The sequence below is a fragment of the Salvelinus sp. IW2-2015 genome, unplaced genomic scaffold (genome assembly GCF_002910315.2).
Source record: "Salvelinus sp. IW2-2015 unplaced genomic scaffold, ASM291031v2 Un_scaffold904, whole genome shotgun sequence".
Lineage (NCBI taxonomy): Eukaryota > Metazoa > Chordata > Actinopteri > Salmoniformes > Salmonidae > Salvelinus > Salvelinus sp. IW2-2015.
The window spans coordinates 273,791-292,431 of record NW_019942639.1 but is presented as its reverse complement, the minus strand read 5'-3'; the positions used below and the strand labels follow the sequence as shown (position 1 = coordinate 292,431).

Below are 18,641 nucleotides of genomic sequence, written 5' to 3'. Positions count from 1 at the left end.
AAAAGATAGCCTCCTCAGATGTTCTATGATCTTTATTTCAGGCTGTAGCCGCGAAATAAAAAAACAAACCTATTCACCCAGATATTGGCCAGTTCGCTGTGGAGGAAACTCTCATCAGTGCAATCAGCTCCGTTTCCAGAGAAGTGATAAAAAATTTTATGTCGAAAACAGTTGAATATGTGAAATATAATATTAATTACTATTTTTTATAATTAATTAAGAAGAGACAAAATGCTGACTCTCAATTGTTTAATGAATAAACGTGTTCAGTACACTTTTTTTGGCCCTCTTGATAGAACGCAGCGCAGGTCCTCCTTAAACACCTTACGTATGAATTCTGCCAACTGATGAGCGTTACACTGGTCGGTCTTTGGCGCCATATCTCATTGCTATTAATGCAGAAAATATACATCTTTTAGGCATGAGCAGCGGAGTTGGATGAATGTGAAAATACGAAGGAAAGGAGGAAATGGCCAAAGGAAACAGGCCGTTGCCAATTGTGATTTGAGGAACCGTACGCATAAGGGGGGGTTCCTTTCAAAATAACTATCAGTGCCAGTTGTTCAGCGTAGGTAATTGTTGCACTTATAGTGATAGACGGAGTTGTCCAGAAACGGTTTGTTTTGCCTATTTTTACCAAGTCTGTCAGTCTATATAATCCTTATGGCAAGAAGAGCATAGTATCGTGATGTGCGAGCAATAGCCTCTTGGTGATGCTGCGTGTACGCCACTATCTACAATTCCCTCTCAATAACCTCGAGTCATCAGGAGGCTAAAGTCCACTAGGTCTCCCGTGTCATTGGCTTTGTCTCAGCCATCAGTTACAGATGGAGAGTGAATGGGTACCAACACTGATCTTGAACCTAGGCCCAATAGTTAAACCATGGAAAATGATAAGCTGATGTCACAATAGTGTCACGCTACTTTTAAAAATATCCTTCTCATGTTGTACCTGTTTCCAATGGTTTGCAGAATCAAATCAATCAAAGTGTATTTGTCACTTCGCCAAATACAACAGTGTAGACCTTACAGTGAAATTGCTTACTTACAGGCTCTAACCAAAAGTGCAAAAAAAAGGTATCTAGGTCGAACAATAGCGTTAGAAAAGTACAAATGAGTAGCAACAGTAAAAGGACAGTTGGAGAAATGGTAAATGTGGAAATATGTCCGGGTAAGCCAATGTTGATTTAACTGTTTTCGAGGTCTTATGGCTTGGGAGGTTAAACAACTGCTTGACGCAGCCTTGTTGTCCTAAGACTTGGCACTTCTGAAGGCTACCGCTTGCCATGCTGGTAGCTTTAGACTCCCTGAGACACACAGTCTAAAATGACTCCGTCATCAGGTGGCATGGGTCTATGCACATTTTAGGGCCTTCCTCTGACACCACCTGGTGTAGAGTCCTGGTATGGTCGAGGCAGCTTAGCTCGGCCCAGTGAGTGACTGGGCCATACGCCACTTACTCTCTGTTGTGCCATTGCGGTCAAAGGGCGAGTCAAAATTTCCATTACCAGGCAGTGATGCAACCGAGGTCAGGAATGCGCTCGATGTTGGCAGCTGTAGAACCTTCTTGAGGATCTCAAGACCCATGCCAAATCTTTAGTTTATCGGCCTTGAAGGGAAGATTAGGCTTTGTCTCGTGCTTCTTCCGACGACTGTGCTTGGTGGGTGTTGGACCAGTTCTAGTTGTTGTTGATGTGGGACACCAAGGAACTTGAGCTCTAAAGCAACCTGCTCCACGTACACAGCCCGTCGATGAGAATGGGTGCGTGCGTTCGGTCCTCCATGTTTCCTGTAGCTCCCACAACATCAGTCTCCTTAAGTCTTGGTTACGTTGGGCGTGACTAGGGTTGTTTATGTCTGGCACCACCTGCCAGGGTCTCTGACCTCCTACCCTATGGGCTGTTCTCATCGGTTTCCGTGATCAGCCTACACTGTTGTGTTGTCGGAAAACTTAATGATCGTGTTGGAGTCGTGCTGGCTGGCCATGCAGTCATGAGTGAACAGGAGTACAGAGAGGGGACTGAGCACGCACCCCCTGGGGAGCTCCAATGTTGAGGGGAGACAGCGTTGCAGATGTGTTGCTACCTACCCTCACCACCTGGGGGCGGCCATCAGGAAGTCCAGGCCATCCAGTTGCAGAGGGAGAGTGTTTAGACCCAGGATCCTTAGCTAGTGATGAGCTTCGAGCTGGACATATGGTGTTGAACGCTGAGCTGTAGTCAATGAACAGCATTCTCACATAAGTGTTCCTTTTGTCCAGGTAGGAAAGGGCAGTGTGGAGTGCAATAGAATGGTGCAATCATCTGTGGGCATCTGTTTGTGCAGTATGCAATTGGAGTGGGTCTAGGGTTTCTGGATAATGGTGTTGTGAGCCCTTACCAGCCTTTCAAAACACTTACATGGCTTACGGGACGTGAGTGCTACGGATCTGTAGTCATTTAGTCAGCTTGAAGAGGATGTCTTCCTTAATTGACCCCCCCATAACCGTAACATATCCAGGAGCTGTGCTAGGTCTGCCACGTCTGTTGACTCATCCAGTGTACTGCATAGAATTCACTGGCTTATATGTTGTATGTTAATTGTTTCAAAACATCTCCTGCCATTCACTGACGTGTTTTGAAACAGTGTTGTTTGATGAAGTCTTTGTCTGTATAGTTTTTTGGGCCTTTCCCCCAGCATTGTCCCAGCCATATCCTCAGCAGCAGCTAAGTCCTCCACAATAGTATGGGGCTTGCCTGTCCTAGCCACTCGGTAGCTCACCATATAAGACGCTTCTAGCCCCTTCTTATTAATGGTATCTGTTGCTTTTATACATGTCTTACTACTCGAAAGTCGTCTTAATTCTTGCTCAAAAAACTCCCGCTTCTTATTTTTCAAATTGGCATGTTTGTTTCTAAATGTCTGCGCAAGAGTGAAGGATTCATCGAGTTGTGACATAGTACTTTTGCACATATAACACACTGTGGCTGAGGAAAGGCACTACTCCCAATATAAGTGAACCCCAAATCAATGTAGTGCTCATCGTATTAGCGCCTCCTCAATGGTCCAATGTCCTGTTGTTCGGTGCTTTCCCGGGTAAGGGTTCAGTAGCTCTTCGGCTGCATCGGATTCACAACTGTCAGTGTCCATGCTAGCTGGCTAACAACAAATGTAGAATTACTGATGCTAGCATTGGATGTGCTCGTGGAAGCAGAACAACTTGTGTCATCGACAGGTGCAGGTATAGCACTGCTGGTAGTAGCAGTACTACCAGTAGAGCTGGAATGCGGGCCTTACTTTTTTTAACCATTTATACATTTTCAAGCCAACGGAATGAGCAACTGCTACGTTTGGCTACATACGGACCGTTAGTGGAATTCCCGTGAGAGAGTAACGGTTAATGTGATTGGATGTTAATTATTTGACTAGGCTACCTGTATTTGACATTGTGTTGTTACTTCGCTGATCACTAAGTGGTTTAATTTAATTTTTGCCAGTGAAACGAGGCTACTAATTGTGTTTTTATTTTCATTAAAAAAAATGTGAATCAGATTTTTATTTTGCGTTCCCCGGATGGCATTGTGTGTACCCCAGTTTGTGCATACCTGCACTAGACACTATTTATGGGGGTTATTAGTAAGACTTAAATCAATCAATAAGAACCTAACAAGGTTATACTCTTAAATTGATCTGAGYCCTGAAATAGCCAATCCAGATTCAAATCCCTAAAATGACCAATTCCTAGGACAAGGACCAGGGGGTTGGCTGCATCAAGCAACAAATAAATTCCAGCAACAAAAAATAGTGTATTCTGGTTTATGGACACGTTTCTTTGGAACAGAAATATTTAAAGATTATTAACTATTGTTAATATTGAAAGATTATGAGATTATTTGTTATGAGAATGTATAAAACCCAAATAATATTTTATAAACAGGCATTGCTGCAGCGACCATGTTTACATCTGGAGATGTGGAAAACCAGCTGTCCGACACACAGCTGAAAGTAGCCTTTGACGGAGACGCTGTCCTCTTCTCTGATGAGTCGGAGATCATCGCGAAACGACGTGGCCTGGATAAGTTCTTTGAGCACGAGCAGGAGTTTGAGAACATAGCTCTTAAAAAGGTGATCACGAGAGGATTCTGAAGTACTACATGACGACACTTTATGTAGATGTTTTTTTTCTTCAGATTTCCTTATTTGGAGTCTCCTACACTGTTAGAAAAAATGGGCTATCTACAATGTAAAGGGGTTCTTTGGCTGTCCCCATAGGAAACCCTTTGATAAACCCTTTTTGGTTCCAGGTAGAACCCTTTCCACAGAGGGTTTTACATGGAACTCAAAAGGGTTCTACCCGGGACCAAAAAGGGTTCTACCAGGAACCAAACAGGGTTATCCTGTGGGGACAGCCGAAGAACCCTTTTGTAACCCTTTTTTATAAGAGTGTATACAGGGGTTATAGATTTTCAACTAACTAGCAAAAAACTTTTTAACTAACTATCCCACTATCCCTAATCCCTGACGTAACCCTTACCTTAATCGTACCAAGTTGTTGCATATCAACATTGGCAGTTAATATCTTGGTGATAGTTTGAGCATCTAAAGACCATCTATAATAGGGGACTATCCCAATAACCCATTGATATGTATTATTTACTTTGATTTTGGACGAAAGTAAAAACAATACTATGCTAACCCTATGTCTCATTTGTTTCTCTCAGGGTCCCTTGAAGTGTTTCCTGGAGGCACTGGGGAAGCTCCAGAGAAAGTTCTACGCCAAGAATGAGCGTATGAACTGCCCCATTCGTACCTACCTGGTAACAGCCCGCAGTGCAGCCAGCTCAGGGGCCCGTGCCCTCAAGACCCTCAGGAGCTGGGGCCTGGAGATCGATGAAGCCCTGTTCCTAGCCGGGGCCCCCAAAGGGCCCCTCCTGCAGATAATCCGGCCCCACATATTTTTCGACGACCAGATGTTCCACATCGAGGGAGCCAAGGAGCTGGGGACCATCGCTGCACACGTGCCTTATGGGATCGGACAGAAGTATCACAAGGGGGAACTTATTGAGCAGCCTGACAAAGATGTCAAAGACAAGAAGTGAAGAGCCTCCTAGTGGTGGGGAGATATCATACGTTATGCAAATGCTTAGTTGCACACAACCCTGTCATCAGCTGTAGGACCTTTATTGTTTATCAGGATTTTGTATTATTTCTCTTTTTAACACTTTATTACAAACATCTTTATCAGAGAATGTTGTATTAACAGGAGAGAAAAACAAATTGTTTAGGACTGTAGATGTAATACTCACATCAGGGACCAATGTCACCTAATGTTTTCTGTCATAAGGAGAGAAAGAATCACTTTCCTACAATCCTCATCGCCATCACTTATAGTCTTTAATAGTATTTGGTAAAATATGTATTTAAAAAAAATGAAAATGTCATAGTGTGTTCAAATTTTACACAAGTATATTTAGCAAAGCGTATTTTATATCTTTAGATATGTGCACTCTAGTAAACGTATGAAAGGGAGCACTACAAGGTAGAATGGTTATTGATATGAAGCGCTGCAAAAAAATATGCATTTTGGTTTTACTGCACACCATACAAAAACAGACATTAACACATTATTATTTATTATTTACACTTAGATGCAGTCGGGATCTTAAGCACTTACAAACTCGTACCATATTATACGAATTGCATTTTTTTTTTTGCAGGACATGACATCACACAAAATGGATGATGTAGTACACAATTGTGCATATTTTTCGGGGACCCATTTTGGCTCGTGAGCAGTGAGCACGACAAAAATATTGGTTGAAATGTACTGAACTTTAGAAGCAACACTTTAATATTCAATCATTCTTTTTACTATCCATGCATTGTTCTAATCTATTACATTTTCTTATTACATTTAATAATACACATTTTTAGACGTAAGAAACCTCACCTTGCTCTTAGAAAAGCTGTATTAGGCTATATGGTTATGTCAAAACCTCAAGCAAGCTAGTTCAACATATCTGTTTCACTAGTAAAATGTTACGTGTCAGGCATTGTGTTCCAAATAGTTTACAGCTGAATTTACACKATTTTTTGTTTATTTTTTCAGTTTTAACTGAACATAAAGGGTTCTAAAGGGTTCTATATATAAATGCAACATATAAAGTGTTTTTCCCATGTTTCATGAGCTGAAATAAAAGATCCCAGAAATGTTCCATACGCACAAAAAGCTAATTTCTCTCAAATGTTGTGCACAAATTTACATCCATGTTTGTCAGCATTTCTTCTTTGCCATGATAATCCATCCATCTGACAGGTGTGGCATATCAAGAAGCTGATTAAACAGCATGATCATTACACAGGTGCACCTTGTGCTGGGGACAATAAAATGTGCAGTTTTGTCACACTCACAATGCCACAGATGTATGAAGTTTTGAAGGAGCATTCAATTGGCATGCTGAATGCAGGAATGTCTACCAGAGCTGTTGCCAGAGAATTGAATGTTCATTTCTATACCATAAGCCGCCTCCAACGTTGTTCTAGAGAATTTGGCAGTACGTTCAACCGGCCTCACAACCGCAGACCACGTCAGCCCAGGACCTCGACATCCGGTTTCTTCACCTGTGGGATCGTCTGAGACCAGTCACCCGGACAGCCGATGAAACTGAGGAGTATTTCTGTCTCTAATAAAGCCCRTTGTGGGGAAAAACTCAATCTGATTGACTGGGCCTTGCTCCCAAGTGGGTGGGCCTACATCCTTGCCCAGTCATGTTAAATCCATAGATCAGGGCCTAATGAATTTATTTCAATTGACTGAGATCCTGATATGAACTGTAATAGATGTGAGTGACTGATTCATGTTTTTATGTATTATCAAATCTCACCGGTAGATGGTGTTGCTGGATACAAAATGGCAGATTCTTTTTTTCCACTGGTTTGTGTTGTTTACATTGACCTTTGCTCTAGCATTGTTTTTGCTCACACATGCACATTCACTTGTGTTATAAAACTAGACTAAACCAATCAAATATCTAACAAACTAATTCTGATTCTAGAGCACAATCCTCCATACGTTATCTTTCCACTGTTTGAGTTGATCAAGACCTTTGTATTATATTCTCTTCCATGCACTTGCAAGAACACACCACCCGAGTGCACTCTCATTCACACTATTTACATGAGGCATTTTCTGCCTGTCGGGCAACAGACTGCATCTCTCCATGAGCTGGGCCCAGCCTGCAGTTTCCATGGATACTCTGGGTGCTGCTGACACCAGGAGGACTGAGTAGGCGTCGCTTGTTTAAGACACAATTAATAACAAAGGATTAGAGGCACATCGTACCCTGCTGCTTTCTATGAGAGACACCACGTTCTCATCACACAGCTACTATAATGTGTGTGTGCGTGTGTGTATATGTGTGAGTGTGCAAATTGTATCTGTTGGTGATAAGTGTGTGTCATGATGGGGGATTCATGGGGGTCCATTGGGGATGTTTCTGTGTCAACATACAGCAACAACACTTGACTGTATACTGTTCCCAGGGGGCTAGCATGTGGCATGTCTTTAGACTGTGTTACATAGCAGTGATACAACACATACACAGTGATATGTCTGCGTCATGCCAAGAGGACACTGTGATATGATAATGACATGTATTGAGGTCAGCTGGGTCCTGTTCCATAGGAGGAGGAGCAGGAGGATTCCAACAGCAGCCACATTATCCAGGTCACCAACTGGAATCTGTGATGGCCTAAAATACTGTGATTCAACTCAATGTCTGTCCACTAACTGTAATGTGCTGCAGGTCTATTTATAGAGGAACTTATTCAGTTGTTTAGTGATGACATTTCTTTAAGACATTGATGGGCCTAAAACAGAGTTGGAGGCAGATGTGCAGTAAGGAATATACTATAGATTGCTAGTGTAACAAAAATGGTTCTGTACACATGTGCACATTTTAAGGCTATATGTATTTAGTTTCAGGGGATTTTAGAACGTGCACATTTTATGGTTCTATGTATTGAGTTTGTGGATTTTAGAATGTATCTTAAAGTTCCGCTGTGTAAATGCCTGATACTCAGTGTTCCATTAGACCTTGTGCTGCTGTCCTGTGTCATGATTCTGGCATTGGGCATTTAATCCTCATAGGATTGTAGGCAATAGTTTAAGTGTCCTACATGTTACTTATTCAATCTGAATTCAACATGATATGGAATTGTATGGAACTATTAATTGATTTTGTAACAATCAATAGAAGAGTCTCTGGTTGCTATGACATTGATGCCCTAGATTTAACTATTGGTGATGCAGTTATGATTATGATGCCATTATACGGAGGGATACCTCTGATGTTCCATCCATAGAAATATAATCTTATTCTAGTTCTGTGGTTCCATTATCCAGGCACAAGATAGAAAGTTGCTTGAAGGCTTGTGTATCATTAAATTGGCTTTATCTGAGAAAGCAAACCATGGATAACTCTCCTCGCGGTAACTATTTATACACTGTACTTCTGATTGGTCTGATGTAAGGTTGCAAAATTCTGGTAACTTTCCCAAAAGTCCTCTATGAACAACCACCAATGGAGTAAGGTTTGACTTCATTTGTACAGTTCAATAGTTGTGGTGTGATGAACATATCATTGGTAAACCAAGGCTTTGTCCTGAAATCTTGCTCAAGTTCCTCCATCAGTAAGCCATGAGCAGGTAGACATCCCAATGATTGTATAGTATCATTCCATGGTGGACCCATATTAGGGTAAGGTTTTTCTACATAACACATGTAACACCTGCACTGAGGTGCATTTCCAATGAAATGAGAATTGGGTGAGAAAGAATCCTAAAGATGGTCCAAGTCTCTTAATCTCAGTCTGATAAACCCTCCTGATGTCTGCTAGGTGATGAGATTATGCAGAGGGCCCATAGACAGGTAAACAACTAGCAGTAGAAAATGAACCTAAAGCAGGGGCAGCTGATAGTAGTCTCTCAGGAAGTAGTCTCTTAGGTAGTAGTAGTCTCTCAGGTAGTAGTAATCACTCAGCTAGTAGTAGTCTCTCAGGTAGTAGTAGTCTCTCAGGTAGTATAGATCTGTCAGTAGTAGTAGTCTCTATCAGGTAGTAGTAGTCTCTCAGTAGTAGAAAGTCTCTCAGGTAGTAGCAGTCTCTCAGGTAGTAGTAGTATTTCAGGTAGTCGTCTCTCAGGTAGTGGTAGTCTCTCAGGTAGTAGTAGTCTCTCAGGTAGTAGTAGTCTCTCAGTAGTAGTCTCTTAGGTAGTAGTAGTCTCTCAGGTAGTAGTAGTATCTCAGGTAGTAGTAGTCTCTCAGGTAGTAGTAGTATCTCAGGCAGTAGTAGTCTCTCAGGCAGTAGTAGTCTCTCAGGTAGTAGTAGTCTCTCAGGTAGTAGTCTCTCAGGTAGTAGTAGTCTATCAGGTAGTAGTATTCTCTCAAGTATTAGTCTCTCAGGTAGTGGTAGTCACTCAGTAGTAGTAATAATATCTCAGGTAGTAGTAGTCTCTCAGGTAGTGGTAGTCTCTCAGTAGTGGTAGTCTCTCAGGTAGTAGTAGTCTCTCAGGTAGTAGTAGTCTCTCAGGTAGTAGTAGTCTCTCAGTAGTAGTAGTCTCAGTAGTAATAGTCTCTCAGTAGTAATAGTATCCAGGTAGTAGTCTCTCAGGTAGTAGTAGTCTCTCAGGTAGTAGTAGTCTCTCAGGTAGTAGTCTCTCAGGTAGTAGTAGTCTCTCAGGTAGTAGTAATCACTCAGCTAGTAGTAGTCCTCAGGTAGTAGCAGTCTCTCAGGTAGTAGCAGTCTCTCAGGTAGTAGTAGTATCTCAGGTAGTAGTCGTCTCTCAGGTAGTAGTCTCTCAGGTAGTAGTAGTAGTATCTCAGGTAGTAGTAGTCTCTCAGGTATTAGTCTCTCAGGTATTAGTCTCTCAGGTAGTGTAGTCTCTCAGTAGTGCTCTCAGGTAGTAGTAGTAGTATCTCAGTAGTAGTAGTCTCTCAGTAGTGGTAGTCTCAGGTAGTAGTAGTCTCTCAGGTAGTAGTCTCTCAGTAGTAGGTAGTAGTCTCTCAGTAGTAGTAGTCTCTCAGGTAGTAGTAGTCTCTCAGGTAGTAATAGTATCTCAGGTAGTAGTCTCTCAGGTAGTAATAGTATCTCAGTAGTAATAGTATCTCAGGTAGTGGTAGTCTCTCAGGTAGTAGTAGTCTCTCAGTAGTAGTAGTCTCTCGGGTATTGTAGTTCTCTCGGGTAGTAGTAGTATCTCGGTAGTAGTATCTCAGGTAGTAGTAGCTCAGGTAGTAGTAGTCTCTCAGGTAGTAGTAGTCTCTCAGGTAGTAGTAGTTCTCAGTAGTCGGTAGTAGTAGTATCTCGGGTAGTAGTAGTATCTCAGCGTAGTAGTCAGTAGTCTCAGTAGTTCTCAGGTGATTATAATTGTGATTATAATGTCTTTGTGTGTCTCCTACTCTCCACCTCGCGCTGGATAGCTCCTTGATGACATCCTGCCTGTGCACCTGAAATTGAGGGGATCCTCCAGACAGACAGCATCCCTGCACAGAGACAGGGACTTTCCAGAGGGAGGGGATCCCCACCATAGGGACTTTCCAGAGGGAGGGATCCCCACCACAGGGACCTCACGCAGAGGAGGAGATCCCCACCACAGAGGACCTCAAGAGGGAGGAGATCCCCACCACAGGGACTTCCAGAGGGAGGAGATCCCCACCACAGGGACCTTCCAGAGGGAGGAGATCCCACCACAGGGCCTTCCAGAGGGAGGAGATCCCATCACAGGGACCTTCAAGAGGGAGGGATCCCCACCACAGGGACCTTCAAGAGGGAGGAGATCCCCACACAGGGACTTTCCAGAGGGAGGAGATCCCCACACACAGTCCCCTCCAGAGGGAGGAGAACCCCACCACAGGGACCTTCCAGAGGGAGGAGATCCCCACCCACAGGGACCTTCCAGAGGGAGGAGATCCCACCACCAGGGACCTTCCAAGGGAGGAGATCCCCACCACAGGGACCTTCCAGAGGAGGGAGGATCCCCACCACAGGGACCTTCCGAGAGGGAGGAGAATCCCCACCACAGGGACCTTCAAGTAGGAGAGGATACCCCACCACACGACCTTCCAGAGGGAGAGATCCCCACACAAGTCTTCCAGAGGAGGGATCCTCACAGGGACTCCAGAGGGGAGATCCACCACAGGGACCTTCCAGAGGAGGAGATCCCCACCACAGGGACCTTCCAGAGGGAGGAGATCCCCACCACAGGACCTTCCAGAGGAGGAATCCCCATCACCAGGGACCCTTCAAGAGGAGGAGATCCCCACCACAGGGACCTTCCAGAGGGAGGAGACCCACCAAGGAGCCTTCCAGAGGGAGAGATCCCCACCACAGGACCTTCCAGAGGGAGGAGATCCCCACCAGGGAACTTCAAGAGGAGGAGATCCCCACCACAGGACCTTCCAGAGGGAGGAGAATCCCCACCACAGGGACCTTCCAGGAGGGAGGGGATCACCCCCACAGGGACCTTCAAGAGGAGAGATCCCCACCACAGGGACCTTCCAGAGGGAGGAGATCCCCACCACAGGTACCTTCCAGAGGGAGGGGATCCCCACCACAAAAACCAATGAAATGGAACAAAAGGAATGGCATGGACCACCTCCACCTCCCATCGTCCCCATGTTGGGGTCCTGGGATGCTGGAACAAATTCTCTACATAGTTAACATTTATATGCCAGGAGAACAGGTGATTTAAGACTAATTGTATCTAATAAGTAAAGAATTTGCTATTGTGAGAGTGTGATGAGTTGTAATAGCTTAAATGTCTGTACTCATGAGAGAGAGTGAGTGACTTGGTTTAGCTATCACATTGTTCGAGGAACAATTCTGGTTGAGTTTGGGTTGTAACAGAGTATCATAGCAGGACACTCTTCCCTGTCAGCAAGTGGTTGTTCTACAGTGCATTCGGAAAGTATTACAACCCCTTATCTTTTTCCACATTTTGTTGCGTTACAGCCTTATTCTAAAATGGACAAAAAAAAATCCCCTCATCAATCTACACACAATACCCCATAATAACAACGCGAAAACAGATTTTTAGATTTTTTGGCAAATGTTTTAAAAATAACAAACAGAAGTACCTTATTTACATACAGTACCAGTCAAAAGTTTGGACACACCTACTCAGTCAAGGGTTTTTCTTTATTTTGACTATTTTCAACATTGTAGAATAATAGTGAAGACATCAAAGCTATGAAATAACACATATTGTCACGCCCTGACCTTAGTTATCTATGTTTTCTGTATTATTCGGGTCAGGTCAGGGTGTGACGAGGGTGGGTATGCGTGTTTTTGTACTGTCTAGGGTTTTTGTATGTCTAGGGTGTTTGTAAGTCTAGGCATATTGTAGGTCTATGGTGGCCTAAATAGGAACCCCAATCAGAGACAGCTGTTTATCGTTGTCTKTGATTGGGGTTCCTATTTAGGTTTGCCATTTCCCATTTTGGTTTTGTGGGTAGTTGTCTATGTTTAGTTGCATGTCAGCACTAGTTGTTTATAGCTTCATGTTCGTTTTTGTTGTTTTGTTAGTTTGTCTTAACCTGTTTGGGCTGCAGGGGCAGTATTGAGTAGCTCTGATAAAAGGTGCCCATTTCAAACGGCCTCGTACTCAATTCTTGCTCGTACAATATGCATATTATTATTACTATTGGATAGAAAACACTCTGTAGTTTCTAAAACCGTTTGAATTATATCTGTGAGTAAAACAGAACTCATTTGGCAGCAAACTTCCTGACCAGGAAGTGGAAAGTCTGAAAACGATGCTCTGTTCTAGGGCCGTTTGTATAGTATACATGCACGTCATACACCTTCCACTAGATGTCAAGAGGCAGTGAGAGAAGAAATGGGGTGTTTATCTTGGTCTGAGGTGGAATAAATCCTCTTGGAATGACGTGTCACCCATTTCCTGTTTTCTGGAAAGCGCGAGGATGGACCTGGAATTGCCTTCTGGAAAGCTGTCGTTATAGGCGACTACTATCTCCGGCTTTGATTTTATTTGATACATGTGACAATATCATCGTAAAGTATGTTTTTTCAATATAGTTTTATTAGATTATTGAAATTTGTTCGGGACGTTAGGCGTGTTGCGTTGTGTGCTTTTGTTCAGGAAGGAGAGCTTCGCGCCACTTGGCGAGTGTGCTTGCTAATTCAAGAGGGACAAAGGACGTTCTAAAACCAAACAACGATTGTTCCCGACAAAGGACCTCTTGTACAACATTCTGATGGAAGCTCATCAAAAGTAGGACCCATTTTATGATGCTATTTCATATATCTGTCGAACTGTGTACTATTAGTTTTGCGCCCAGGTTTTGGGCACGCTCTCGCCATAACGTAAGCCTTATGTCGTAATGAAGTTATTTTTAGAATTCTAACACTGCGATGCATTAAGAACTAGTGTATCTATCATTTCCTATACAATGTATTTTTTTGTAATGTTTATGAATAGTTATTTGGTCAGAATAGGTGAGAGTCAATAGAAATATCCGCACATTCTGGGAAAAAGATGCTACGTTAGCACAATGTATAACCACTGATTTCAGCTCTAAATATGCACATTTTCGAACAAAACATAAGTGTAGTATAACCTGATGTTATAGGACTGTCATCTGATGAAGTTTATCAAGGTTAGTCAAAAATTATATACTTTTTTGCTGGTTTGTTACGATCGCTAACGTGCCTATTGCTATCGCTAACGTGCCTTGATGAATGAATGCGGTAGTGTGGTGGCTATTGTAGTAAGCTATATAATGATATATTGTGTTTTCGCTGTAAAACACTTAAAAAATCGGAAATATTGGCTGGATTCACAAGATGTTTGTCTTTAATTTGCTGTACACCATCGTTTTTTCAGAATGTTTTATGATGAGTATTAGGTATTTCACGTTGGTCTCTATAATTACTCTGGCTGCTTCGGTGCTATTTTTGACGGTAGCTGTGATGGTAGCTGCAATGTAAAACTGATTTATACCTAAATATGCACATTTTTCAAACAAAACATAGATTTATTGGTAACATGTTATAGGACTGTCATCTGATGAAGTTGTTTCTTGGTTAGTTTGGTTGGATCTTGGTTAGTTATGTTGGTTTTGTGCATGCTACCTGTGCTGTGAAAAATGTCTGTGCTTTTTTATATTTGGAGGTGAGCTAACATAAATATACGTGGTGTTTTCCATGTAAAACATTTTAAAAAATCGGACATGTTGGCTGGATTCACAAGATGTGTATCTTTCATTAGCTGTATTGGACTTGTTAATGTGTGAAAGTTAAATATTTAAAAAAATATATATTTTGAATTTCGCGCCCTGCACTTGAAGTGGCTGTTGTCATAAGTGTACCGGCACCGCCCTGCAGCCATAAGAAGTTTTAAGTGTTCTTCTTTTATTAAAAGAAGAATGTATTCCAATCACGTTGCACCTTGGTCCTCTTCTTTAAACAGCCGTGACACATATGGAATCATGTAGAAACCAAAAAACAGTCAAACAAATCAAAAAATATWTWTWWTTTTTAAATTATTCAAAGTAGCTACCGTTTGCCTTGACGACAGCTTTYCACACTCTTGGCATTCTCTCAAACAGCTTCATGAGGTAGTCACCTGGAATGCATTTCAATTAAAAGGTGTGCCTTGTAAAAAGCTAATTTGTGGAATGTATTTCCTTTTTAATGCATTTGAGACGATCAGTTGTGTTATGAGAAGGTAGGGGTGGTATACAGAAAATAGCCCTATTTGGTAAAAGACCAAGTCCATATTATGGCAAGAACAACTCAAATAAMCACACAATACCCCATAATGACAAAGCAAAAATAGGGTTTTAGAAAGGTTAGCAAATGTATAKAAAAAYAAAWAKCRGGAAATATCACATTTACATAAGTATTCAGACCCTTTAATCAGTACTTTGTTGAGGAACCTTTGGCAGCGATTACAGCCTTGAGTCTTCTTGGGTATGACGCTACAAGCTTGGCACACCTGTATTTGGGGAGTTTCTCCCATTCTTTGCAGATCCTCTCAAGCTTTGTCAGGTTGGATGGGGAGCGTCGCTGCACAACTGTTTTCAGGTCTCTCCAGAGATGTTCGATCGGGTTCAATCCTGGCTCTAGCTGGGCCCCTCAAGGTCATTCAGAGACTTGTCCCGAAGCCACTCCTGCGTTGTCTTGGCTGTGTGCTTAGGGTCATTTTCCTGTTGGAAGGTAAACCTTTGCCCCCGTCTGAGGTCCTGAGTGCTTTGGAGCAGGTTTTCATCAAGGATCTCTCTGTACTTTGCTCCGTTCATCTTTCCCTCGATCCTGACTAGTCTCCAAGTCCCTGCTGCTGAAAAACATCCCCACAGCACAATGCTGTCACCACCATGCTTCACCGTAGGGATGATGCCAGGTTTCCTCCAGACGTGATGCTTGGCATTCAGGCCAAAGAGTTCAATCTTGGTTTCATCAGACCAGAGAATCTTGTTTCCCATGTTCTGAGAGTACCCTAGGTGCCTTTTGTCAAACTCCAAGCGGGCTGTCATGTGCCTTTTACTGAGGAGTGGCTTCCGTCTGGTCACTCTGCCATGAAGTCCTCATTGGTGAGTGGTTCTCTCATCTCCACAGAGGAACTTTGGAGCTCAGTCAGAGTGACCATTGGGTTCTTGGTTACCTCCCTGACCAAGGCCCTTCTCGCCCGATTGCTCAGTTTGGCTGGGCAGCCAGCTCTGGGAAGAGTCTTGGTGGTTCCAATCTTCTTCCATTTAAGAATGATGGATGACACTGTTTTCTTAGAGACCTTCAATGCGCCAGACATTTTTTGGTGCCCTTCCCCAGATCTGTGCCTCGACACAATCCTGTCTCGGACCTCTACGGACAATTCCTTCGACCTCATGGCTTGGTTTTTGCTGTGACATGCACTGTCAACTGTGGGACCTTATGTAGAGTGGTGTGTGCCTTTCCAATTCATGTCCAATCAATTGAATTTACCCCAGGTGTACTCCAATCAAGTTGTAGAAACATCTAAAGGATGATCACTGGAAACAGGATGAACCTGAGTTCAATTTTGAGTCTCATAGCAAAGGYTCTAAATACCTATGTAAATAAGGTCATTCTAAAAAACTGTTTTTGCATCGTTATTATGGGGTATTGTGTGTAGATTGATGAGGAGTTTGATTTACTTAATCCATTTTAGAATAAGGCTGTAATGTAACAAAATGTGGAAAAAGTCAAGGGGTCTGAACACTTTCCGAATGCACTTTGTTTGGTGGCCTGCCTCCTTTCACTTGTCACAGATATCCGGAGTAGATATGTGGTGGACCCTTCTATGATGACTGTCACCAAGCCGGAACACTCGGGGGCCAACCCTCCATGACAACCCTGGCACCCTATCAGCTGCCCAGCACACCCAGTACAGAACACACCAAACAGTGGAGGCTGGCTCAGCTGCTTCTTCAGAGGTTCATCAGAATAAGCTTAATCAACCAAATGAAAAGCAGGGTTTTGGAAGAAAGCTGAAATCTATATTCTATAGAGATACATTAGCGGTTGAATGTTTTTCTGTGTCTTGATTCACATTGTGTTTAATATCTTCTTCTTCAGATTGTCTGGGTTCCAAACCTACACAGATGGGTTGACACAAGTCCCATTCCCAAGGCTGAGCTATTCACTTGAACACACGTCAATTTAAATCAGTATTTACGACTGTTGTTTTTCAACTGTGAGAACGTTACTAATAATTTTGTGAATTTGTTGATGTGTTTTACAGAACAAACCTGTTTCACCTCCTCCCCCAATGGACATGTATCTGGGAAACTGTAGTCTCCCCAAAGGAGTAAATCCTCACTCCATGAAAGCAGGTGAATATTGCTTTAGACGACAGGAGGTTTATCTCCAATAATGTGCCAGCCAATCATAGCTTTCTCTGGTGTTCTCCTGCTAAGACCTTTCCCACTAACAGAAAGACTAGCAGGTCTAGGCGGCAGGTATCCCAATCTATTTTACACTGCTGGGATCACCACAACGCCTCCATACTAGAGGCCAGGATCGCTCCCTCCCTCACACTTCACCCACAAGGCACCGATGGCTGCGTCATTTGATGTTGACAGGCAGCAATTTACCCCAGGCACTCTACCCTATTGACGTATGACTCTGGACAAACCTTCCACAACGTATTCATTTCATTAGCTTTACAGCAACACCTGGCTGAAGTAGCAGTGATGTTTAAGCTACAGGATTTTTTTTTGTCTCACAGACTTATTTTTTGTCTCACAGATCGTTTTAAAAGACACACAAAAAAGAAGACTTCAGCGTAGAAAAATAATGGAAAAGTCTTTTAATTCTTCCTCTATCCTTCATTTCATCATGTTATTGTAACGATGTGTGCTGAGAGTCAGGAAGCAAGTACAGGGAGTGAGTGTTTTAATCAATAAACAAAACAATAACCACAAACCACAAACAATGCACCGACATGAAACAGAGTCAATAACACCTGAGGAAAGAACCAAGGGGACTGACATATATAGGGAAGATAATCAAGGAGGTGATGGAGTCCAGGTAAGTGTCATGAGGCGCTGGTGCGCTTGACGATGGTGACAGGTGTGTGGGATAATCAGCAGCCTGATGACGTAGAGGCCGGAGAGGGAGTCTACGTGACAGTTCTCCTCGCTTTCATATGTTTTATTGTATCCTTGAAAGGCCATTGCTTGTTCATTGCTCTATGTTACATACTGTACAGATGAGTGTATTTCATATTGACGATGGTGACAGGTGTGTGGGATAATCAGCAGCCTGATGACGTAGAGGCCGGAGAGGGAGTCTACGTGACAGTTCTCCTCGCTTTCATATGTTTTATTGTATCCTTGAAAGGCCATTGCTTGTTCATTGCTCTATGTTACATACTGTACAGATGAGTGTATTTCATACAGTTCACAAATCAAAATTAATAAATCTAATTCATAAACGTATTTCAAAATAATAAAAAATCTATAAAGTATACTTGCCTGAGACCGGAAGACTTCTGTAAGGGGTGCGTAACTGGTGGCAGCGAAGTCAGACGCAGGAAAGTAGAACTGGGTAACTGGTAATATCCAGGGCAGTTTAATATATTTATATATAACCACCGCATCCAGAATAATAAAGAATGGGTATAAAACCCGTCGCGCAATGTGCACAAGCACTTACAACAAAACAATCCACACAAAGACATGGGGGGCAGAGGGTTAAATACACAACACGATGAGGGAATGAAAACCAGGTAGTGAAAACAAGACAAAACAAATGGAAAATGAAAAATGGATTGCGATGGCTAGAAGACCGTGATGTCGACCGCCGAACATCGCCCGAACAAGGAGAGGAACCGACTCAGGAGAAGACGTGACAACGTCTGTTCGCTCCCTGATATAATGTCAGGCTTCAGCTCAACAGACTACCCCAGTCTGTGCCATGCATGATACCTAGGTTCAAGTCCTAGTGTGTTACACATGCTCATTGAAGAAACAGATGCCAATGTTCCATGTTCTCCATTCTGAGGGACTGTAACTGGTCGGTAACTGATGTTATTGCAGACCTAACGGTTTGGTAGATTACTAATGTTATCCAGACCTAATGGAGTTGGTTGGTAACTGATGTTCTTTCAGACCTAATGGAGGTTGGTTG

General features: G+C 42.8%; 1 protein-coding gene across 1 annotated transcript in view; it reads left to right on the top strand.

Moving 5' to 3' along the window:
* LOC112069084 (cytosolic 5'-nucleotidase 1A-like) overlaps positions 1-5,182 on the top strand; it is a 27,053-nt gene extending 21,871 nt beyond the window's left edge. The window contains exons 5-6 of the mRNA XM_024136371.2: positions 3,917-4,104; positions 4,701-5,182. Of these exons, the coding sequence (XP_023992139.1) occupies positions 3,917-4,104; positions 4,701-5,078 (566 nt within the window). The 3' untranslated portion in view covers positions 5,079-5,182. The remainder of the gene's footprint in view (positions 1-3,916; positions 4,105-4,700) is intronic.
* The last annotated feature ends 13,459 nt before the right edge of the window (positions 5,183-18,641 follow it).